Source organism: Artibeus jamaicensis, unplaced genomic scaffold (genome assembly GCF_021234435.1).
Source record: "Artibeus jamaicensis isolate MK-2021 breed Jamaican fruit bat unplaced genomic scaffold, CSHL_Jam_final contig_889, whole genome shotgun sequence".
NCBI classification, from domain to species: domain Eukaryota; kingdom Metazoa; phylum Chordata; class Mammalia; order Chiroptera; family Phyllostomidae; genus Artibeus; species Artibeus jamaicensis.
The window spans coordinates 2689156-2715145 of NW_026522005.1; the positions used below are offsets into that span (position 1 = coordinate 2689156).

A 25990-nucleotide genomic window follows, 5' to 3' on the forward strand; every position below is an offset into this window, starting at 1 on the left:
TGTCTGATTTTTTTTTCTTTTTCTCTCAAACACAGGAGCGGCTTCGGCTGCAGGTCTTCTTTACTTGCCCACGTGGGCAGCTGCTGTTTCTGGTTGCGTCCTCGCCCTCTTCACAGCATCCATGTGGCCTCAAGTACTCGGACACCTTATTAGCTCCGGCTCAAGCCCCGGGAAAACCATGACCATTGCCATGGTATTTTATCTGCTAGACATATTTTTCTGTGCATGGTGCACCGCTTTTAAATTCGTCCCAGGAGGTGTCTACGCTAGAGAAAGATCTGACATGCTTTTGGGTGAGTGCATTTGAAAGGTCTGGATTCAAGTAATAACTACTGGAAACTATCCTTCAGACTGGGATTTAGTACTTTATATGACAAGTGGAAATAAAGAGGATGATCTTGCATTTCTCATTAAAATGGGGTCTATGGATATGGGAAAAAAACTGGAAGAATGTCTACATTACTACTTAAAAACAAATTTCTTCATTCATCTGAATTTCAGTGCCATGTAATACTAACAGTCCCTTTAAGTAAGTTTGGTGCGGAAAACGAGTCTAACTCGTGATGAAGTACAGAAGAGGTGCTCTTGACACTTGTGCTATGTGCTGTGTTGCTCGCATTGCTACTTCAGTGTAGGCTTGTAAATATACAAAGGAATTGTGCCCTGGCTGGTGTAGCTCAGTGGATTGAGCACAGGCCTGAGAACTAAGGGATTATGGTTTGATACCCAGTCAGGGCACATGCCTGGGTTGTAGGCCAGTTCCCAACACGGGAAGCATGAGAGGCAACCATACACTGATATTCCTCTCCCTCTCTCTTTCCCTTCCCCTCTAAAGCTAAAGAAATAAAATCTTAAAAAATATATACATAGGAATTGTGATTTTTTTGGTTCTCCTGAATTTTATCTATGATTTTTATTTGCTATATTTTTACCTATAAAATATATTTTTGCATATATGAATCTTAGTGCAAATGACAAATTCCCAAATTATAGAATAAACACACTTTTATTTTAGTGAGTATGAATTTATGTACCAAAATTAAAGTTTTATAAATTTACCTTGGTTTTTTAAACTTACTTTAAAAATTGTCTGCTGGCAACAACGAAATTACTGATGTATAAATACAAATCAAATATTTATCATTTTGGTTTAAGTAAATCATGTCGGATGCTTCCACTTTTAAAAGGGAGGAGCCAAAACATGTTAGTAGGGGGTTCAATTCTTGTTGCTTCATGCATTCATTTTCCATTTGTTCATTTACTCATTAAAAAATATTACTGCACACCTCCTGTGTTCCAGGCAAAGTGCCAGGTGCTAGAGATTGAAGAGGCACAGTGTCCTGGCCCACCTGAAGCTTCAGTGTGGTGGGGGAAACACCATGTGTAAAATTAGACAAATACTTGTGGAATTACAGATGCGGGGAGTGTGCACCCAACTCTGGGCTTCTAGCTGAGTGTCTTTGTAGCCTCCCACCCCGCCCCCTCCCCTGGTGCCCTTGGTGTGCATTCAACTACTCTGTACATTTTCACTCAACTTTTCTGTTCCACAAGCTAGACTTCTGCCAGGACAGGCTGATTTGGACAATATATTTTTAAATTACGTGAAATATTTGACATGACTTTTGAGAATTTGATATTTCTGGCAACTCCCAAGCTCTCATCCAGGTAGAGAAACCCATCACTGCATTCCCTCCGCGGTGATCTTGGCTTTGCGAACTCGGTGTTTCTTCTGGTTTCTTTCAGGTGTGTGTGCTCTGTCCCGCTCTGTCTTGCTGTGCAATGCCCTGCTTTTTCCTTGCTCCGGCTTGCTTAGGGGTCTGCCATGTGGAGGAAACGAATGAAAGTAAGAGCCATTCTAAACACATTTCTTTCTTTAGAGTGTCATGAATGATGTGCCTTGAGTGCTTTCTCAACTGATTTTTTTTAAGTAAGAGAGGCATTATATTCATAAGCCCACAAAATCAAGAAATGTTGGTCATGTTCACAATAGCTTTGATACCATAGAAAAGAACTGAAGAACTGTATTAAATCAAAAGCTACTTGTAAATTTATTGTCTGGGGTTTTCCTGCTATTTCCTGGAAACTACACATAATTTTTTTTTTTTTTTGGCTAACCTCCACCTAGAATTAACCGTTACTTGGCATTTCCTCATTTGTGGGGAATACCTGTTTAGAAATACCTAAATACCTGTTTAGTCATACCTATTTCCATGCTTACAATGAAACGTATCTCCTAACTGAGCTCGACTTTACTGACCCAGCTTGTTGGCACAGGGAGTGTCCTGGCTTGCACCTCTGTGAGGAGCCTGTGCCCAGAATACCACGTCCCAGGCCAGCATTATTGCCACAAGTGCCACCATGCTGGGAACCCATGCAGCCTCTTTTGTGCTCCTCCTCTTGGTGCAGGTGGAGTCTGTTTAGTGGCGGAGACCGAGTGCGTAAAGTTCTCTTCTCTTGAGCTCCGCCCTCCTTTGCCCTATCAGCAGCCATGCACGCTCTCAGTGATCTAACAACAAGGACACACTCAGAAACTTGAAAAAAAATTTATTGGTTCTAGCTTGCTGATTGCTTATGATCATCCCAATGATCAGACGTACACTAGTAGAATGTCTGCTTAGGTACTGAGGTAAATTCACTTAACTGAATTTCCAGGGGGTGCCTTTTCATTGAAACCTTGGCTCCTGGAATTTATCATTGGAAGGATTTTTGGACTAAATGAAATATAGATTACTATATTCTTTCTCTTTTAATAGGGACAGTGATGGTGATTCTTGGACTGAATATGCTGTTCGGTCCTAAGAAAAGTCTTGACTTTCTTCTTCAAACAAAAAACAGCCCTAAAGTGCTTTTCAGGAAGAGTAAAGAATACATGAAACTTTGTAAGTAGAGTTTTGCTTTCTTTTTTTAAAGTGGTTATTAAAATTATAAATCTTCAAACACATATGAAATTAAGAGTATAGGGAACCCTCATATACTCTTCACCCCATTCCAACAGTTGTTAACTATTTTCCAATGTTATTAACAACCACCTTCCCTACTTTTTTTTGGTGAAATACTTCAAAGCAGGGGTGTCCAACCTTTTGGCGTCTTTGAGCCACACTGAAAGAAAAGGAGTTGTCTGGGGCCACGTATTAAATACATTGCAACATGTAATCACAAAAAATCTCATAACATTTTAAGTAAATTTACAATTTTTAATGGAGCCGCACCCACAGCTGTCCTGGGCTGCAGGCGGCGCATGGGCTGCGGGTTGGACGCCCCTGCAGCAAATCTCTGATTTCAGGTCATTTCAACCATGATACTCTGTGTGAGTTTTGTTTCCCATCTAACATAGGTAAGGTGATTTTAACAGGTAAAACTTCCAAAGCACCTTGTTTTAGTAGTTGAGACTATTTTATTTCTTGCTTTCCTGTTTAGGAGATTAAATGTGTTTACTTTTGTACTAGTGATGAACTAGAAACTCAAACATGAAATAAGTTTACTATGAAACATGACTTATTTGAAATGAACTGGATTAAATAAGTATTTATTGAATGTATAAATTTTGCAGATAGCCTATTAAGATACAACAAATTTCATAACTACATAGTGTTGAGTAGATTTAAAGATGTGTAAAAACTGGATTCCATCTTCAATAAGCTGATAGTTTTCTAAAGAAGACAAAATATTAAAGAATGAAGAGATAAAAAACAATTAAGACTCTAAATAAAATTTCAATGTATTTCTATAAGAAGTGTCACAAAGCAGTAAGACCATTATATAAAAACCTGAATGCGGCCCTGGCTGGACTGAGTGCCGGCCTGTGAACTGAAGGGTTGCCAGTTCCATTCCCAGTCAGGGCACCTGCCTGGGTTGCAGGCCAGGTCCTCAGTAGGGGATTCGTGAGAGGCAACCAAACTGATGTTTCTCTCCCTCTTTTCTCCTCTATAAAAATAAATAAATAAAATCTTTAAAAAAATCCCTGAATATGTATTCTATCATAATTTGAAAAGATTATTTTAAAATTTGAGGGGTTTACAATTTAAGGAGGGGTTTTTTTTGTATTCTTATGTTTCATTTCTGTTTCCTGAAACCAGGGTCTGGCAGCGTTTGCTTAATTGTTTTTAATCCTGACAATCTTTGTCTTTTAAAAAATTTATTATTAAGAACCATCATTCTTTAGTTGATTCACCAAATTCAGGCATTTGGAACAGTTTACTTGCAAAGTTGTCCAGACAGTTTTATGTAATTTTTAAAAATATACTTTATTTTTTAGAACCATTTTAGGTTCAGAGCACAATTGAGTAGGAAGTACAGAGGTTTTTGGCATACCCTCTGACATCACAGACACACAGCTCTCTCCCCCTGCCCCTCCTCCGCTATCAACACCCCCCACTGGAGCGGTACATTTATTACTACTGATGATGATACACAGACGCGTCACCATCACCCAGTGTCCACAGTATACACTGGGGCTCACTCTTGGGTTGTAGATTCTATGGGTTTGGACAAATGTACAGTGACATGTATCTGCCATCACAGTCTCATGCGGAGTAGTTTTGCTATTAAATGTTCCTTGCTTTCCACCTATCCATCCTTCCCTCCTTCCTCCAAACTCCTTGCAACCACTCGCTCCATTGTTTTGCCTTTTCTAGAATGTCAGTCCTTGACTTTTACCTTCAAAGTTTAATCTCTTTTCATTGCCATTTCTCATGTATTACAATTTATTGCTATCATCTTTCTTTTCCTTTTCTTTTTCTACTTTCTCTAGGTATATTTTTCCTTGTTTATCTTCATGCTTTCTTTTGCATTGATTGGGTTTTTATCCATTCCCCCACCTTCCCACTTCTCTTTCTTGTTTGGAAATCATATCTTTAACTTCTGTTCTTTTGGTAGTTGTTCCCCATCACCTCAGCACTTAAAGATACTCTCCTGTCGTCTGGCTTTTATTTTTGCTGATGAAAAGTCAGCTGTCACAATTTTTGCTCCTTTGAAGATCATCTGTCTTTTCTCTCTGGCAGCTGTCATGATTCTGTTTGGCATCCGGCAGTTCCATTGAGATACATCTGGATGTAGATTCTTCTTCACCTGCCCACTCACCACATACTTGGGAGTCTTTGGTGCTTTCCAAATCTAAGGGCCTTGTCTTTTATCAATTCTGGAAAGTTCTCAGCATTATGTCTACAAATACTGCCTCTATCTCATTCTTTCTCTTGTTTCTAATCCTGACAGTCTTGCTCTTCCTTTTTTTTTTTGACTCTAATTAGATATGACTTGGATCTTCTTATTCTCTTCCCCATATTTCTTAGCCTCTTTCATATTCTTTACCTTTGTCTTTAAGTTATCCCTTGCACTAAATCTCTACTCAGCTTCATCTAATCTGCTATTTGTCTTGTCCATTGAGCTTCTACTTTCAACTATAGTCATTATTGAATTTTATTTCTGCAAGTCTATTGTTTTCTTTACAACTGTTCCTGATCATTGATTTAGTTTAATGTTCCTCAGTCATATCTTGAATGCCCTGTTTATTTTTCTAAACATGTTAAGCATCTATTTTATATTCTGATTCTCAAAGTTCAATATCTGAAGTATTTGTGGGCTTGATTCTTCAGGGTGTTTTTTTCCTGCTGCTGGTTCCTGCTCATGGAGAGTTGTTTTCTCATGTATTATTTCCTGTTCTATTTATGACTTATTTTTACTTTAATCTCATAGTCATTGGTATATCTTAGGGAAGATTCTTTGAAATCTGGTTTTAAAGTTTGGGTTAGTATGCATGTCATACATGAAAACTAACCTAGAAATTAGACATTTCCCCTTTGCACAAAATCCTTGATTAATAGGTTCAATAATTTCATGAAAATTATTTTACGCAAACTTAATTTCTTTTAAACAAGTATCTTTTCTTTCTGTCTAGTTTTGTGGCTGCTTGTTGGTGTTGGGCTATTAGGATTAGGACTACGGCATAAAACCTATGAGAGCAAATTGGGAAAAAGGGTAAGTAATTTATATCATATATATGTATATACATACAGTTTGTATGCCTCACCATTATGATGGAACTCTAGACCTGGATGTAATGAATTGAGGGCCTTATATCTCCCCTTAGCCCATGGGTCAGAGGCTGATGATAACATAGAATTATTTTGTGAAGTTGGGTTGGTTCTTGGGTTAGTATAGACACATATAATAGAAACAAACTGCTCATGATTTTATTATATGAAGTTATTTTTGTCATCCCATGGGTTAACACATCTAAAACTATGAAATAAAGAACTGTTTTATAATGGGCTTCCTATACTGCCTGATAGATATTGCTAAAGGCAATGATGTGAGATTCTTTGGTTTAAGAAAAAACTTACAGATAATTCTTGATTTTGCAGATGTAAGGTAACTTGTGTATTGATGAGTTGTGGAAGTTTTCTCATCTCTTTCTTTTCCCTCTTGCTCTCTACAATTTTATATGTTTTATTGTCCTCTTACTCTGACAGAAGAGTGGGCAAGAGAAAGTCATTGCCATTTATGCTTTCTATCTGCCCTGCTAAAATGGTTGATGTGTTTTGTAATGTAAGGTAGTGTTAGTTTTGGGTAAAATAGAATTTGCAGGTTAACTTTTTAGCAATCTGCATTGCCAGGCAAATTCTTCATATTAGACGCAAAGCTGTACTGAAGACACAGGCTGTGCTTCTCTTGTTGACCTTGGCATTCCTAGGAGCGCTTGGCCCACTTTCAGAACTCAGTAACCATTTTTTAATTAAGTAAATAACATATTATACGATCTCTTTCTTTTTCCCTTTATTTATTAGTCATTATTACTGCAAATAATGTCAGTCAGAAGAGGACATGTAATGTCAGGGTTGCTTTTCAAAAAGTGTAATTTCCGTTGGATTTATTACCTGTTCTTTTGTTCATTCATTTGACAAATCTTTATGAATGTCTCTTTTGTTCCTGGTGACAGAGGTTTGGAGGTAAACAAGTTGGGCGAGATGGCTGCTCTCACAAAGTTTACACTCTAGCAGGGGAGAAAGACAGTATTTGAAGGAACAAATAAGGAACCAAGGATAACTTCTGTTTTGGGGGTTTTTTTGTTGTTTTTTTTGTTTTTGGCTTGAGCAACTGGGTGAAGGGAGGTAGCATTTACTGAGATTGGAAGAATGAGGGAGCACCAGGTTTTGGAGTGATCAAACCCAGAGGTGATTATATAGTTGTATGAAGAGGGATAGATAAACATGCCTCGTGAAATCTCTGTTGATGGTCCCATTCTCTTCACATGATGTTCACTAAACTGAATAGTCTTTCTTGTGTAAAGATGAAATGCCCTGCTCACTGGTGGTGGCACATCGAACTATTTGTGTTGAGTACCAGCCCTCCTATGCCTAGAGACCGCTACTTACTCCTCTTCCAGTCGGAGCTCCGATGGTCCACCGGAGTTGGTTTTCGGGTGTGGTGATGGATCTGTTCTGATGCAGCCATACTCTTTCTCAGGGTCCCTGTTGCTGATCAGGGGAATTAGTTTCAGACGGGTGATTAATGTTGGGCAGTATAGTCTCTGAGCCCATGGACCCAAAAGAGCAACTCTCCAAGGGGCCGTGCTGCTGGAGTCTGGCCTTGCCAGGACAATAGGGGAATAACACCATTTGTAACTCAGAATCAGCATGCCACTTTATGAACATGTTAAAGGGCTCTCCGTGTCCCTCTGGGAGCTCATTCTCCTCTAGTGCAAGGGAAACCTCTCTCCTGAATATGGTGCTTATATTTTTCATGCATTTTTTATATTGTTATGATAGATGATATATTCCTAGACAATGCTGTTTTTTCCATGTGTTTGACTTCATCTAAATGACATCTGACACATATATTCTGCAAGCCACTTTTTTCTTAAAATCATCTTTGTGAAATTCATCCATATGGAAATACGTAGCCTCAACATACTTATTAGCATTGTGTAGTCTTCTATTATGTGCACGTGATGCAATTTATTTATTCATTTTCCTATTGAAACCACAGCCAGGCTGTTTCTAAATTGTTGCTGTTATAAACAATGCTTATTACAAATGCTCACTTTCCGAACCTTCCTTCTAACTTCTAATCTTAAGCTAGAAGTTCACAGAAGGTTATGAGAATACCATATAGCAAATATCTCCTTATTTTTATGACTTAAATGTGGGCAGATGCCTAAAAAAACCCCTTTGCTGCATTAGAGAGAGGTGGAGAAAGCCGGGTCATTGGGCCTGCCATTGTTCACAGTCACCCTAAATCACCGTTAAAGCTCCCTCAGGCACCAGCCACAGAGGTCTCTGCCGCCATCTGGCCTTTCCGGTTTGGCTACGACAACAAAGGATGGTCCAGTCTAGAAAGATCAGCTCAACTGCTTAACCAAACAGGTAAGTCTAACTGGAATTAGTTTTAGGTTTTGAGAAACTACTATCATTACCTCGATTTTGAGCACAATCATAAGTAACAGAAGGAGGGTTTGATGGGTTATAAAGTAATCTCTTTAAAAGGCTGAGAGCAATTAGTTCAGTTGATTCTGGACAAAGCCTCATACTGGGTATCTACAGGGGGTTCTTGTCATGCTTTTGCTGTTAGAGATGCCCCTGCTGGTGACTCCTGTCACTTGGGGACTCAATCTGGGGACCAGAAACCTGTTGTGTTAAAAGGCAGCATGGGTCAGGGTGATGCTCATTTGTGAAGCAGATGGTTTCCAAGAGCCTAAGGGGCAATTTTTAAGTTTCTGTGCTGGTGGTTGGGGTGCAGAAGGGACCTCATCTTTGTATGAATATCCTTAATAATGTGTGGGCATTTGGTTCATAGGTCAACTGCATGGAGGGTGGAGTGAGATATGTGAAGGGCTGAACTGTTCTTTTTATTCCTAATCATAAGCACGTCTCCTGGGAAAGTGCTGAGGGTCCTTTAATCCTGATCACAGGCCTCCGAGGCACATCTGGCCAGGGTCTGGGGGAACCCGTACACTCACTTCTGTGCCAATACCATGGAGGTGTTTGTCCAGGAATAAAGCATTATTGTGCACCACCCTCTCATTCCTGAACATAAATTGGGAATTTAAGAAAGGCATTAAGCTCATTTGAAATTTGGGAAATGATATTAATAATATTTGAAAATTTAGAGAAGTTAGGTTTTTATCCTTTCTTGCATTTGCTTGTGGCACCCCATGTATTAATTACATTCTAAATATGAGGATATTCCTTTATAGCTCAAATTTAGTCTACTTCACTTCATGTCTCATTAGGAATTTGGTTGATTTACGAGTGAAGGCGAGGGTTCAAGAACAAAGTTGTACTAACCACTTTTGCCTTTCTCTGGTTAATCACTCCATGCCTTTTTTTTTTTCCTGAACAGGTGCAGATTTCATAACAATTTTGGAGAGTGATGCTTCTAAGCCCTTTATTGGGAACAATGACCTAACCATGTGGTTAGGAGAGAAGTTGGGTTTCTACACGGATTTTGGTCCGAGCACAAGGGATCACACTTGGGGGTGAGTGTGCCTTGGGCACTAATCCTGAGCGTGCGGAATGTCGACGTCGGCGTGCCTTAGACCTGCGGCTGTGGCTCCTTGATCTTCTTGGGGGATGAGGAGGTGCTGCAGATACACATGTTCCATGATTGTTTCAGTGGTCTCCCTGTTACTGGGTATTTTCAATTCACCATTCATTATACACCACTCAGCATAGGAGCTGAGGTCACAGCAGTGAGCGTGTCTGACCTAGACATGGCCCTCGTGGAGCGTACATTCTGGTGTGAAGAGACAGAAAATAAACATGCACACCAAATAAATAAGATAATTTGAGATAGTGATCACACATTATGTAGAAGGGGAAACAAGCTATCGAGAGACAAAGTGGCTGAGTGGGCAGGGGCAGTGGGGATGCTCATGCCGGTAGGATGGTTAGGAAGGTGCTCTAAACCGCAGGGCACAGGCATGGGGAGAGCTGAGGGACTCTCCGGGGCGAAGAGCTGAGGCAGGACCCAGCTTGGCATGCCTGAAGCATAGGGACTGGGGGGGAACTGAGAACAAATGAGGTCAAGGGTGGGCACCTGATCTTAAAGGGCCCATCACCCATGCTTAGGAGTTGATTTAATTCAGTTGTGATGGGAAGCCACTGGGAGATTTAAACATGAAAGCAGACTGATCTCATTTACATTTTTAAAAGCTCATGCCAGCTGTTCATGGAAGGACAGAGTGTCAGGGGCACCAGCGGGGGCGTGGAGACCAGTGATGAGGCAGGTATAGTTGCATGGTGGAGATGACAAAGACACCTGTGGGGATAGAGAGAAGGGGGCACATTCAGGAACTGTTTGGGAGCACAGCCCACAGGACCTAGTGATGGTCCGGGTGTCAGGGGCCCAGAAGTGAAGAGTCAGGGGCAATGGGTAGGGTTTTAACCTGAACACCTGATAGGAGATGATGCCCTTGAATGGCACTGGCACGACCAGGAGAGTGACAGGATTGTGCTAAGTTTGTGATGCCCCTGGACAGACAAGTGACATCCAGGAAGCAGCTGTGCATAGCCGGGAGAGCTGAGTAGGGCGGGACAGGCTGGACGTGTGGATTCAGTTATCATCAGTGGAGACAGTCCGGGCAGAGGGACTGCCCGAGGGCCCGGGGAGAGGGTGCATGCATCCAGGCTAGAGAAGCCCCATGCGGTCCAGCTCTGCTCGTCCTCTTCCTAGTTCTGTGACTTTCACAAGGTGGAGCATACTTTCACATCTTTATTGGAAGGGCTTTAATTTCTAATTCTGTAAATTGTTACTTTGTGTCCTTGCTGGCTGGATTGTACATTTCCAAATGCATTGATGAATATTAGAATTGTTTATGCAAATATGTTGCCAAAGTAACAATGCAAGTAAAATGGATTTTGAGTATTACTAACTCTTCCCTTTATGTGTCTCCATAGCACTTACTAAAACAGAGTTGATAGGACTCTGTTTTATCAGAGTTTATTAGTGACACAGCAAGAAATGCTATATAGCAGAGATACAACGAACCAATAAGCCGACTGCCACATAAGTCTCCACCCCGTTCTTACTCCCAGTGCCCCTCAGTGGGATGCTTGAAGTGTGACACACCCCCTTTTAACGCATTTGCTTAGTCCTGTCTGCAGGACCAACAATGATGTTTCTTTTTGTTTGCCTACAGGATTATGGTTTTATCAAGATACCCTATTGTGAAATCGGAGCACCACCTTCTTCCGTCACCAGAGGGCGAGATTGCACCAGCTATAACCCTGACCGTAAACATCTCAGACAAACTGGTGGATTTTGTTGTGACACACCTTGGGAATCACGAGTGGGTTCTTTGGTCTGTTTAATGCCTAGAAACATAATTAGCACATTACTCTGTCTTCTATGCAATGACCTATCCTGCTTTCTTTTTTTTCCTCCTAAAGTATTTTTCCCTGTGTGATTGCTTTTAAAAATCAAGCGTAGAAACAGTTGAGATATAGGCAGTCCTCCTCCTTAGTGGTGGTACAAGGCTGCAATGATGGCTGTGTTAGCCAGCAGTTACTGAGCAAGTGCTAGGCCGAGTGCATTAATGTGTTTAATCTTCACTCTGTATGAAGTAAATACCCTTATAGCCCCATGTTATAGACAAACAGGATAGGTTGAGGGAGGTTACATGACTTGTCCCACCAAGGTCATATGGCTGAGAGTCAGGTAGGCCCTGCAAGTACTTGGAACTGCAGGGTAAACCCGGCTGTAGCAAAAGGGAATCCCCTTTATCACAAGGTGACTGCAATGGGAAGTACTGTTAGGACCTGAGAGCAAGCACTAAATGATACTCCTTTTTCCCACGTGTTTTCACAATCCACTGATAGATAGGCAGAGGAACCTGGCAGGGAGATCAAAATATCACCTTTAATTTTGATAACCTATTTGAACAACATGACTGAGGGGCATCCATTTGGACCCAGAAATACATCTCCCGGCAACACCTGAGCCCAGTTGCCCCAGCAGCCTCCCTGGCAGGGGCGGAGCCTGCCTGTCGGGCTCTCACCTGGGTGGAGCCAATGAGCCAGAAAACACCCTATTTGCAAACTAGCAGTTTTCAAGAAGAGAGAGAGGAAGATTTGAGACAAGTCTGCCCATTTAATTCTTATAAACTTCATTAATTATAGAAATCCTCCCCAAAAGAAAAGAGTGGAGAGAGAGAGGCCAGAGATGGTTTTCTAAGAAAGTCCCTCTATAAGGAGACCTGAGGAGTGAGGAATGAGATTTATCCCCCCAAAATAGCATTCACAACTAGTGGCTCAGCACTGAGTAAATCATGAACGATGCCAAGAATACGTTGTAAGAGCAAAGAAACGGTATATAACTGATGCTCTACCACAGTAAACATTCTGTGGTAGTAGTAATAAACACCAATGTAAAGTGCTGGGTGCTATGAAATACGGCATGCAGGTTCTGTTCACATTCATAACGTGAGGCCACGGAGCTTTAAAGTGACATGAACATTAGAAAAACAATGTCGTCGTCGTACAAAGTTTTACCTAAACGAGACTAATGGGTCTGCTACCCTTATTTTCCTGTTACCTCACTTTTTCTCGCCGTATTTTGGGGATCTGCAAAAGCACACTTGCATCTTTCCTGAAATAAGTCAGAGCATAAGTAATATAAACAAGTCTTGAGGTCTACTCCCTAATCGGACTCTTGCTTGCCTCCGTAGAAATAAGGAGGGCGTTTGAAAGATGGATGATATGGATGGTCCATGTCTCTTTAAAAAGCTGTTGGAAGAAACACCCGTTTCTCCCAGTAATTATCGTGTAGCAACTACAGGCCTTCAGAAATCACTCCACTGACCTTAAGTAGCACTGGAATTGGGTTTATCTTTTTTTTAAGGCACTTTGTGTTTAAAAAAAAAGACTGCAAGGTTTTAACCTAAGAAACAGTTAAACCTGCCCTTTCCCCTTGCCTTTTTTTTTGCTTCCCATCGCCCCCCACACCGGCCCGCTGTCCCCTTCAACTCCCTCCGAGCTCCTCTGTGATGTGAAGAGTGGAGTTGAAGGGAAGACAAGACTGAAAGATGGCGCTCAGACGGGGTTGGAAGAACAGCCTTGTCTGACTTTCTATCGCCCCTGCCTTTACAGCTCTGAATAACTCGACAGCATTCACTTGCTTTCTTACTCAATTTAACAATAATGACCACAACAGCAGTAACAATAATAGCTAACTGTTATTGAGGAGGCGTAACTCGAGGGAGGGAGGCGGTGTGGTTTAGTGGTCAAGGGCATGAAATCCCAGAACCTGGAATCAGACAGTCTGGTTTGAACCCTGATTCATGGTGTATCCTTCACCAAATTATTAACTAGCCTTTCCATCTGTAAATCAGGGGCAGTAATCCTGCCTGTTTCGTAGGGTTCTTGGGAGAATGAAATGAGATGTATTATCTCATGCAAAGTACATGAAATAGTGAGTGCTCGATTAACGCTGGCCATTATTATTAAACCAAGTCAGACAATTCTAGAAGTAAAGGACACTGGGCAGCTTAAGAAATGATTCATTTATCAAACAGAAATCAAGCACCTGGCGTGTCTGAAGCACCAGGCTGGGTGCAGTCTCTGACCTTAGAGCCAAGCCCTGGTGTCCCTCCTCAGAAGCCCTGCCCAGGGACACTGTGGCCTCCCACCAAGGCACAGGAGGAGGTTCGTGCTTCAGATAATTTGTGAAGCCATTGTGACATGTGCTTGCCCATCTTTGTTTTCTGCAGTACTGAATATAGGACTCTTACTGTGCATAAATGTTTAGAAATTTCATTTTCCAGTGATTATGGCATATAAACATGAAATCATATTAGGAATGAAATATGGAATGCTTGTGCATGTTATTAGCCGATCAACAAGATTTTAGAAATTAATGACTATGCAACTATCTCCTTATAACCGATAAATAAGAAATAGCAGGATTTCTTAGAAATCTTTTAGGTACATGCCGTTTTTTAATTCAATTTTCAGTAATTAAGCCACCAGTTGATTTTTCTGTTGTTTTTTCCTCTCATTTATAACATGTGTGAATGTACAAATAGGAAGCAGCACAGAACCTGTAGTCTGAAGACCTGCATTCCGGTCTGGGTTCCCATGTAACATAACCTTAGTGAGTTTCAGGTCACTTGTCACTGAAAATTGGAAAGAAGCTTCTTTTCCAGACCACATTATAAAGTTATTGGGCTAAACAGATATTAACAGATCATGAAATGTGTATATGTTCTCTCTCTCTCCTTGTCTTATATCTATACATAAACTTTCTGTTATTATTGTCATTGGGTGACATTTATCTCCTGAGAAAATAAAGCCAAATTCATAGATTATTTCCCAATAATATATTTATAAAATATATGTGTACAAAAATGCTGTCTGTGCTTCAATGACTTCAGAATTTTCCAAACCCGGATTTGATCTTGGTGCCATGTGTCAGGAGGAACGGAATTCATTGCCGATGTAATGGTTTATTTACTAACATGTTAGAAAGGTCAAAGGAACAGAGCAGAGATGCCGAGGCGCTGAGGCACTAATGGGAAATCATTCACATTCTCAGTGTTCTCGGAGTGGGAGCTGGAACCAGGGGCCACCAGGCATGAGGAAGGACTGGGGAAGCAATACCCTGGCTTCTCTCTCCTTTCGCCTTTTCATCTCCTGCTGGTGCCTCCCACTGGTGAAACAGGACTGGAAATCAGCAGACAGGGAGCCCAGCAGATGAAATGTGCAGGGGTCAGCTTCCCGGGGGTCAGCTTCCCGGGGGATAGAGAAGGGCCGAGAACGGATCTGGGCGGGAGAGATGGAAAATAGCCATGGACGTGTTCCTTAGCATCATTGAAAAATAGAGCTGATGCCTGCCTCTCAGTTATTAAGAGAATTCAGTATCAAAGATGTTAGACAAATGGTCATTCTCTTCACTCTTTCATTTTTTGAGACATCTTTTAATAGTACTCACCTCTCCACACATACTTATCTAAGCTTAGCCCTGTCTTCAGATCCTACCTCAATGAGGTGCCTCCAACCTTCTCAGTCCTCGGTGATTCCCCTCTATCTTCTTTTATCATTGCCTTTTCCTTAATCATATACTAGCTCTCTTTCTCTGTGAAGGTCTGTGTTGTTCTAGTGCCTATTCGCTCCTGGATTCATTCCTGGCTCACCTCCCTCTGGCTACACATTGTAGGGAACCACAGTTCTCTTCTGTTGCCTTCTGGCCGCTGTGTAGCCGATGGGAGGCGCTGTGAAGGCTGGAGGGCAGGGGGAGCAGAGGAGCCAGGGTATATCTTTCTCATCCTCCCTTTGTGCTTGCTCTGGTTTTCTGGCAGCAAGTGAGTGTCCTCTGGGGCCCCAGCTGCTCCTTAGAGAACCCTAGGTCCTTCCAGGCAGCCTCCTCTGCAGCACCAGTCAGGGCAGGATGCCAGCCACTGGCCTCCCTTCTGTTGTGCCCCTGGCTCTAGAGGTGGTACTGGTTTCGCCTTGTTGCAAAACTCCAGCTGCCTCACTGACTGCTCTTTGACTTTTCATCACCTAGGTAACCAGTTCCCTATATTACATTTACTTTCTTTGAAACACCTAGAGTGGTTTCAGATTTCCTGGGTGGAAATTTCAAATATGATGTCCCTCTTTTCCCCCAGATAGATTGTAAACCACCCAGAAACTTGATGTCCTTGCCTATTTATCTCAGTTACACACTAACAGTGCCTTGTCGTATTTAGCCACTTTTAGAAGCTGTTCAGTCGTGGGAGCTGAGTGTGTTACATAAGTCTGGCGTGTTCTGCGGATGTTAGGGTTCTCTCTCTTACCAGGGCTGCTGCTGCTGCTTCTTTAAAAAGTTTTTTGACTACCAGTCTTTAGCTGTAATACCAATTACCAGATGATTATGGATGTAATTTCTTCTGATGGAAAAAAATGCTGTTTTGGGAATAGATGTTTAAATGGGCTAGACTCTAAGTGATTTGTGGGGAAAGATCATGTCGTTTTCAGTCGAAGGTTCGTCAGCCTTCCCAGCTGCGGCTGTGCATCTCAGTCTCGCCCTCTCCAGAACATTAAGACATTTGCCCTGGTAGGAACTGCTCTGGGACTGTGCTCGACTTGAAGAAATGTTTATACAAATGTGGGTGCCTAAGATCTATTAAAAACTGTTTTGCAAATAGAAAAAAATTACATTTTGTGTGCTTTTTCAGAGATGACCTCGACAGGAAACTTCAGGCTATTGCTGTTTCAAAGTTACTGAGAAGTAGCTCTGATCAGGTGGTATTTCTGGGGTACATCACTTCGGCGCCAGGTTCCAGAGATTATCGACAGCTCATCGAACATGGCAATGTGAAGGTAACACAATCTGAATAGGAGTTGGTTTACCATATTTTGCTGTGCACCTTTTTTGCCCAAATTTTTGAGGGAAAAGTAAGGATGTGCATTACACATGGATATAATGATTACACACCATGGGTATAATAATGGTTATGATAATCTTGTGTATAACGCACACAAAAGTGTGGGGGTGCATTACACACAGCAAAATATGGTACCGAGTAATGTGTTTGTGCTCCATGTAACAATAGACTGACTCAACAATTTAATGTGTATTCTAATTATCCACTGCTGCATCGAAAACCACCTAAAAGTGTACTGGCTTCAAACAGCAGCAATCGTCTGCGGGCTTGTGCATCTGCAGTCTGGACAGGGCTCAGAGGGTAGCTCATCTCTGCTCTACACAGCTAGGGGCTCGGCTGGGGCCTGGGGGATTCACACTGCAGATGGATTTCAAGTGGCTAGTTGGTGCTGGTCCAGTTGACTAGAAGCTCAACCGGGGCTTTGTGTGTGTGGGTCCTGGTTCCCCTTTATGGGGTCCTTGGGTTTCTACATGATGGCTGGGTTCCAAGAATAAGTCTCCCAGGAGAATAAGGAATAACCTTGGTAATTTTGAAGCCATTGCTACAGGTGTACTGCCTTGTATGAGCTAGCCTTGGAAGTCATATAGTGTGGCTTCTGCCGTTGTCACAGCATGCTCACATTCAAGTGGAAGACAAGCGATCCCCATTGAGGAGTATCAACATCACATCATAACAATACTGTAAGGAAAGTGAGTTATTGTAGCCATATTTCAAAAATACAGTCTGCCCGGCTGTCAAAGTCAGCTATGATGCTGAGAGTAAAAATAAAATGAAATGGCATACAGAGCTCCTGGCCAATCAGCTAGACAGCGCCTCACTAAGTGACACTAAATTAGTCCTTGCTGTTCAGGTCTCAAGCACTTGGGCTTGGCAGTGTCCCAAGATGCAATCATGCCTTGGGGGACTGACACATGAACCAATCCTGGGGACCGATATGCACACTGCCATGCTAACTGCATTCATTTATAATGAGCAACATATTGTTATGTTTAGGAAAGCCCTATGTAGATGTCTCAGTTCCTTACATTTTGTTTTTAACTTCATGACTTGAGATAAAATTTGCAGAGAGAAGAGTTTGTCCATCTTACCGGGTGCTTGAAAAGACAGATGAGGGAGAGGATGGCATGATGAGGGTTTCTCTGTGTGACAGAAAATACAATGTGGCTTAAATAAAGGAGAAGTGTGTTTCTTTTCTTTTTTTTTTTTTTGGCTATGGAAGTGTAGCATTTCTTTATGGGAAAGCCTGGGTAGGTGAGTCAGCACTGGTACAGCACAGTGGTGTTGGCAATGTGCTCCTTCTATCCTGAGGCTCCACTTTACGAAGCCTCCATACTCAGTTTGCCCCTTGATCCAAGATGGCAGCACCTGTGTTCTGGGCAGGACGATCGAGGGGAAGGGATCAAGAAGAGGCCAAGAGCACAGGCAAGTTATCTCTATTGGGGAATTCCAGAAAAGTGACCTGGCAACACTTGTACTTACACTTCATTGTCTGGAATTTAGTTTATGGCCACATCTTGATGTACACTCACGGAGGTGTCCAACCTGTGGCCCACGGACTACCTGCAGCCCAGGACGGCTATGAATGAGGCCCAACACAAAATCATAAATTTATTTAAAACTTTATAAGATTTTTTGGGGGGGATTATATGTCACAGTGTACTTAATGTATCCCAAAACAACTTTTCTTCATCCAGTGTGGCCCAGAGATGCCGAAAGGTTGGACACCCCTGATACAGGAGGTTGAGATGTGCAATATTTAATCCTGATACATACATACACCCAGTTAAAAATGCTGCCGTTTTAGAAGAACAGCAAGGCAATTACTGGGGAGATGAGTTAGTTTCTGGCATTGTGGATAAAGCAGAAAGTGGAGTCAAGATGAGCTCCTGATTTTGGCTTCAGTCAGAGGGTTTATAGAGAATAATAAGAAAGAAGAGTTTTGCAAAGATGACAAGTTCAGCTTTAGGCTGAGTCGAGGCATCTGTGGCGTATCAATGGAGCGGCCCAGGAGGCCACTGGATAAGTGGATCTGAAGTTGAGAAGGGCACTCAGGACCAGAGATGTAGATTAAAGAGTCACCACCCTTTTGGTAATCATTGAAACCGTGGAAGTGGATGATATTGCCTATGGAATTAGCGAAGTGCAAAAGGAAGGCCAAGGCCAACCCCTGATTCAGCGTGGCTATCGTGTGATGGGTGAGGGAGGAGAAGGGAGACTATCAGAAAAGAGATAAAGGAGAGGAAGGCTACACAGGGAGAGTGTGGCCTCATAGAGGCTGCGCCAGTTAGTTATCACCACGTAAAGAACCACCTCTCACCTGGTGGCTTCAAACAACAGTGGTTTAATTGTCTTATAATTTTGTGAGTTGACTTGGTGGTTTGGTTTGGTTTGGTTTGGTTTTTCTGAATGTGCTCCTGTGTTTGGCTGGTGGCTGGGCCATGCCCAGGGCTCTCAGACAGGCTGCCCCGGGGCCCTGTAGCTGACTGGTGGAGGGACCTGTCTCTCCTATGGTCTCTAATCACTTATTAGCTGGCCTGGCTGGTGCTGCATTTACCAGCTGTGTGTGACCTTGGGGCAAGTTACTTAACCTTTCTGGGCCTCAGTGTTTGTGTCTATAAAGTGGCGATAGCAATATTTATTGCATCATAGGGTTGTTATGTTGAAGTGTCTCCAAAGCCCTCAGTCTCGTTAAGTAGGACGCCCATGGTGAGTGGTAGCCACATATATGCATTATGTGTCTAGCTGTATGTAGAAAATCAAATAAGATAAAAGTATAAGTGCATGGCCAACGAAGCACAAAAGAATGTTAGAAAATGTGGTGTTTGGCAAGTCTAAAAAAAATTTCGTCTAATAAGAGAAGAAATTGTATGTGTGTATAAGACATATGGGTAATGTTAGGGAAGAGGAATTTTGATTTTGATTTAATTCTCCTTTGTTTCTACTATTAATGATCAGAAGCTGTGTCAAGATTGGCAGTGGGTTCTTATACAGCTTTTTTCTATCAGCAAGTTTATTAATGCAGAGAGCTTCGGTCATAAATGCTTGCATGAACAGATTTTTCTCTTTAAGAAATGAGTATTTAAATTCTGCAGTTTTTAAACTTGATAGCATCTTTTTAAAACCTAATGAAATAAAATGATAGTTAAGCATATTCACAGTTTATTATTCCCAGTATATACAGCTGAGTGAGTAAAATTTTATCTCCTCCCAAGGCAAACCAGGATAGTCTTTTTTTTTACTTATTTGCTTTTTTAATCACTAAAATTTTTGTTTAAAATTTATTATAATTTTCATGTATACTAAAGGCACATATATATGTATGTATGTGGTATAAAATAGTAAAGATTAACAAGGATCCATACATCCACCACCAAGCTTATTAAAAAAATTAAGAAATAGACAATAAATTGTGGTATATTCTTTTAGTGAATTAAACTTTTTTAAATTAAATTTTAATAGTAAAATTGAGAAATGATAAAAAGCATATTTTTTTATTTATAGTATTTTTATAATGAAGAAAATAGAAATTTCTTCCGTGTAAAAGCTACATATTTAGAGTTTTCCCAACACAATATAAAAAAATGTGTATGTTCTGCTTCTCTGATGAAGAATAACCCTGGTCTCAAGCTTTCAACATCCAAAAGACTCACGATTGGTCCCAAAACGTGTTTATTTCCAGTGATTCAATTTAACAAACACAGATTGAGTGCCTACCAAACGCCAGGTTTGTTGCTAAGTACCAGAGAGCCAAACTGATTAAAAGTTCCTCTGCTCAGGAAGGGGGGCGGGATAGGGGGAGACGTAGAAACAAATACCATACAGAACAGTATAGCTGGTGTGCATACATAGGATGACCGATAAAGACTCTGTAAATTCTGCTTGCGATGAGCAACTTGGAAAGCTGCACAAAGCCAGGAACTGGATGGTAATTGCTGATTTCCCTAACTCCCTCTCTAGACCACGTTCATCTTGTTCTCCCAGCATCTAGTACGGGTGCAGAGTAGGTGCTCCAGAAATATCTGTGGAATGAATAATTTGGACCTTGCAGGATCAGTAGGAGCCAGGCAGAGAAAACAGCATGCACAAAGGCATATTTCATAACTGTCACTCGCACGTTTTCTTGGCAGTTCAGGCGGGAGCCCTGTTTTAACGCTGTAAACATTCTCTTCTCTGCTCATTAGGATATTGACAGCACGGACGCAGACAGGTGGTGTGAATACATCATGTACCGAGGGCTGATCAGGTGAGCATAGGTGTTTGATTTTTAAAAAATCTATTATTACCATGATTTGGGGGGATCTATCCTGGCTAGAAAACCTTTTTGGAAGCAGTTAATTATTTTTGTTACTTTTTATAAACATTGATTCAGTTAGTTGGGCAATTTAAACTTTTTTCCAAATCACAGCCTAATGATTTAGGAAGAATAAATGGCTAAGCAAATGAAGCTTAATTACAGAAAGAGGAGACCATGTGAGCTAGTAAGCATAAGTCTGGAACTGTCAGCACATGTTAGGAATGGCACCCCTTTGGACTGTATGGAGTGGTGGGAACAATGAGAAAGCCCTGGGCTGGCATGGCAGCCTTGCCAATTCCTAATCATGTAATCTTGGGTAAATTAACTAACTTGTTAGAGCTACAACTGTTGTAGTGTGATCTCTCAGTAAGTTATATCTTTAAAAAAAATCATGCCATGTCAAAAAATGAAGGTTTTCTGTATATTCCAAAATATGCTGTATGAGAGACAATTTGTATAGATAGAATATTTATTCATCAGTGTAAAAAAGTAGAGTAAGGTTGTTGCCAACTCTGGTTAGTTAATTAAATCTATATGCATGTTCTTTATTCATTTATAAAAGTAATACGTTGATAAATATTTAGAGTAACAAATCAAGATAATTCTAGTGAATCCACTGGGTGGAGTTAGAAGTGGGAAACTGGCTTAATAATGAAGGTATCATTGACTAGACCTCGTCAGATTTCTGTATGGAGACAGCATCTTCGCAAACCATTTCTATTTCTGCCACAGGTTGGGTTATGCAAGAATCTCCCACGCTGGCCTGAGTGACTCGGAAATTCAGATGGCCAAATTTAGGATCCCTGCTGACCCCGTTGATTACAGAGACAACGAGAAAGTGGTTACAAACCACAGGGAGGTGCCCCCCCAAATTCATTTCAATCCCCGGTGAGTGAGTTCCTGCATGTTGTAGCTGACACGTATGAGAGAGCATCCCTTCCAGGGGCCTAAATGTTACCCCCCAATGAGCTACCGATTATACTTAGTTCTAGAGGTTCATTCAGGTAAAGGGAGCTCATGGTAAAGATGATAACACCTTGCTTTGGGTTGAAGTTTCGTCCTTGCTGTCTGGAATTGAGAAATGTGTTGTGGTCCGAACTTCAGGTGGAAAAGATCACACAGGCGTCATCATCCCTATCACCAGCATTAACACCGCAATGGTAGCCGACACTGGAGAGTTCCTGTGGCCCGGCCCCTGAGCTAAGTGCACCACTTGTTACCTCTATTACTGTGTTTTGCCATGTATAATGCACACTTTTTTGCCCAAATTTTTGAGGGAAAATAAGGAGGCACATTATACATGGGTAGTACCTGAAATACCTTGTATTTGTTCTTGTGTATTGTAATTATCCATTACATAAAATTTCTTGTGCCATAATATGTTTAAAAAAATACATGCCAGAATTCCTTTAAATTCAAAAACCGAGTTTCTAAATATAAATAAATAAATAAATAAATAAATAAATAAAAAAAAATGAAAGATTTTTTCTCTGAAAGTTTGGACCAAAAACCTGGGCGCACATTATACGTGGCAAAATACAGTGATCCCCACTGTGTGGGTACTTTTGTGATCCCCGTTTTACAGGTGAGGGAGCTCGGGCAGAGGAAGGAAGTGACTTCACTAGGGTTACGTGGAGGAGTTTGGAAGTGTGAAGGGAGCCTTGCAGTGCCTGCCGTTTGGTTGCTGCGACTCAGTGTGGGCTACACATTAGATTCTCTTCTGGAGAGTTTTTAACAACTGTCACTGCCGAGGTCCCCCACTGCCCACCGCCTCCAGACCAAGTTCACCAGGACTTCTTGGTGGTCTGGGCTTTGGATTTTAAAACATCTTTCCAGGTTATTCTAATGTGAAGATAGGATTGAGACTATCGAGAGTGGTTCATTCATTTCCATCGCAGACCTTCTGTCATGTGAAATACATTAGATTTTGTTTAGTTTTAAAAAGAGGTTATTTGAGAAATCTAATTGCAACAAAAGATGTGATTCTGAGTGTCCGCCCACAACTAAATGAGAGGAAACATTTTCAATAAAACCAAACCTGGGGCATGTCATGTACATTATTATTACTTTGACATTTCTACTAGTTTTACCAACTGATAGTTATAGAAACTTCTCAGACCTCATTTTGTTTGAAAGGGAAGAAAGGACATCGATTCACTCTCTTTTTCTTCCTTGTCTCTCCTTCCAACAAGAAAAAACTGGACCAAAGTGCAGACAGTGCATGTAAGGGGAGCTATAACCAAGCCTTGATTTGCTTCCCTAGCTGTACTTGGTATTTCCCTTTGTACATGTAACATGGCTCTGGAGCCAAGCTGCGCAGTTCAGATCCTCAGTCTTGCCACTGAGCAGCTGCGTAACTGTGGGCAAGCTGCTTAACCTGTCCAAGCCTCAAGTCTGTCATCTGCGAAATGGGGGAAATGGCAGGGCCTACCTCCAAGGCTCTCTGAGGTTTGAATGACACACGTTTCAGGGCAGTTCATGACGAATGCTCGACAGGCAGCAGTCGCAACAGCAACAGCAGTATTTGCTGTGTTAACAGTGGGAGTAAAGGTGTGGGAAGTTTCTCTCTTGCTGATTGAGATGACTTCTAGAGTGAAAGAAGATCTGGGGAGAAAAAGGTATTCCTGTTTCCTTACCGTTCACACCACGGGTGTGGAGAAGTTCAAATAAAATATTTTTGGCTAATTACAACTGCGGATCGATCCAAACCACCTGGAAAGGGAGTTAAGTCCCACTTAATTTCATTATGAAAATAACAGAAGCATAACTAGAAGCCCTGCCTTAATTAAAAAATTTCTTATAAAAAATATATACATGGGACAACTTACAAAATAGAAATAGTCAAAGAATACTAAATTCACCCAAAATCCCTTATTTAGTTCAACAAAATATTCTGTGAGTACCACGATGCCAGCACCCACCAGGCCCTGTGCTAGATGCTGAGGGCAGAGTGGTGAATCAGGCTGAGTCTTTGTTCTACAAAGCTTATGTCCTGGGGGGGAGATAAGTAATCTAAAAGTTATCACTTGTAAAATTTTTGGACATATTTTTTGTTACTTATATGCATACATATCTATGTATGACACAATTATCCCAACTTTGTAAATGCAGGAAACATACATATGTGTGTATATATAGGTGTATTCATTCTATTTGTTAACCTATTTTAAAATATATTTTATTTATTTATTTTTAAAAAGAGGTAAAGGGAGGGAGAAAGAGAGGGAGAGGAACATGCACCAGAGAAACATTCATCAGTTGCCCCTGACATGCCCCCAGCTAGGGACCTGGCCTACAACCCAGGCACGTGCCCTCACTGAGGGAATCAAACCCGTGACCTCACGATTCACAGGCTGGTGCTCAATCCACAGTGAGCCATGTGACCCAGGGCCACCTATTTTTTCATCTAAATAATACATTACAAACTTCCTTCCATAATAAAGTATTCCTCTGAAAATATTTTTTAATGATGGCATGATATTCCATTGTATGGATGTACCAAACTTTAGCTAAGCAATTTAGTTGTTTTTGCTCATGTATTTTTTCATTAACATAAAAAGTCTTTCAGGGACTTGTTATATCTTTGGAAATATCCTTGATTACTTCCTTAGGACTCAGTTCTAGATGTGAAACAGCAGGGTCAAAGGTCGGGCAAAATTTTAATGTTTCTTATTGTCCTGAGGTGACAATGTAAACAGAACTCCTAGCTCCTACATTATGGAGGTTACATGCTAATGGAGAAAGGAAATCAAAGGCCTCATTTTCTCAGGTGCTAGGTTCCCTTCCAGTGCCTTCTGCATTTCCTCATACCAATGAGAGCTGTGTAATTAATTACTTTTCATCAGTAAATAGGCTGCAGCCCTTGTGCCAGAAGAGATTTCAAACGCGTGTAATTGTAACAGGAACAGCATTTCAGATTTCATGATCCCTTCACCTATAAGATGGATATTATGAAAGCTGAGGACTAGAGAGAAATCCAGATTTATTTTGCACTAATGTTATTGGCCAGTAATTCTTAAACAGTTTCACTTTTGGAGTGATCCATAACTCTGGCAAGAAGACTGTGAAGGCTGAAATATTAGTCTGCCACGAGCATATACACAAACCCTTTTTCTTTATTTGCTGTTTTACATATTGATCACATCTTTCCTGGTTTGTGGTGGATGAATGAAACCACAATAGGTTATGGTTGAGAATTTATATAAGAACGTATCTTTCTGAATGATTTTTACATGTCAATTACTTTTTTTTTTAGATTTGGATCCTACAAAGAAGGACACAATTATGAGAACAACCATCATTTTCATATGAGTACACCAAAATACTTTTTGTGAATGATTGAAAACACAAATTCATTGAGCAAGTCTAAGGAAAACGAAAGTATATAAGATGAAAAGAATGAATGAAAGTGGGAAACTATACATAAGAACCTCAATTTTGAAAATGTATGGTATCTATGCAGTGGGAAATCCTATCAATTTATAAAATATATTGCTTAATAAAAGTATTTCTTTAAATTGTTTTTCTTAAACTTTTGATAAAAAAACAGAATGTGGGGTAGTATAAGGAAGTTTTACTACTAGAGATAAAATCATGACAAGGCCTTACCTTTGTAATGCCTTAAAATAAGAAATTGACTTATTGAGGAGCTGGAGGAACTACTTACAGAAATCAAGCAGTCTTCAGTCTTTCTTGGGACAGAGCAGGGAGAAGTGTTTAAAGAGTAAGTGTAATTGTTGGAAGAATAACATGCAAATGTCACCATTGCTGACTTCGCGGTAGCAGATGCCTCTCACCATCCTGCTCTGACCTCTGATAGCGCCATCTGTCTTTCCTCCCATGCTTGTACCACCCAGGGCTGTACCTCACACCCTGTGGTGATGTTTCCAATCAGTCAGGTCACCAGCTGCAGGGAGCACACCTCTACCCACAGGGGGGTCCCGGGGAGGGAGTTTTCTTCCCTGGAATTAAGCAGGTAGATTTGGATCCTACAAAGAAGGACACAATTATGAGAACAACCATCATTTTCATATGAGTACACCAAAATACTTTTTGTGAATGATTGAAAACACAAATTCATTGAGCAAGTCTAAGGAAAACGAAAGTATATAAGATGAAAAGAATGAATGAAAGTGGGAAACTATACATAAGAACCTCAGTTTTGAAAATGTATGAAAATGAAAGGTAGGTGATGGGAGGATTCAGCCCGTGAGCACCGTCTGCGGAGGAGCAGTGGTTCGAATGCTTTTCAGGAAAGCACGGAACCCCTCAGAACTGCTGTGGGCTCTCGTGCGTTTTGTTTCTGCCTTTGGGGGTGGAGATATAAATTACAAGAGAAA

General features: G+C 41.1%; 1 protein-coding gene across 4 annotated transcripts in view; it reads left to right on the forward strand.

Annotated features, from left to right (window-relative positions):
• CWH43 (cell wall biogenesis 43 C-terminal homolog) overlaps positions 1–25117 on the forward strand; it is a 54123-nt gene extending 29006 nt beyond the window's left edge. For all 4 annotated transcript variants that reach the window (XM_053654905.1, XM_037134594.2, XM_053654904.1 and 1 more), the window contains exons 7-16: positions 36–293; positions 2754–2879; positions 5894–5973; positions 8246–8360; positions 9337–9472; positions 11135–11284; positions 16148–16292; positions 20539–20600; positions 21384–21539; positions 24907–25117. In XM_053654905.1, the coding sequence (XP_053510880.1) occupies positions 36–293; positions 2754–2879; positions 5894–5973; positions 8246–8360; positions 9337–9472; positions 11135–11284; positions 16148–16292; positions 20539–20600; positions 21384–21539; positions 24907–24985 (1307 nt within the window). In that variant the 3' untranslated portion in view covers positions 24986–25117. The remainder of the gene's footprint in view (positions 1–35; positions 294–2753; positions 2880–5893; positions 5974–8245; positions 8361–9336; positions 9473–11134; positions 11285–16147; positions 16293–20538; positions 20601–21383; positions 21540–24906) is intronic.
• Positions 25118–25990: the final 873 nt, after the last annotated feature.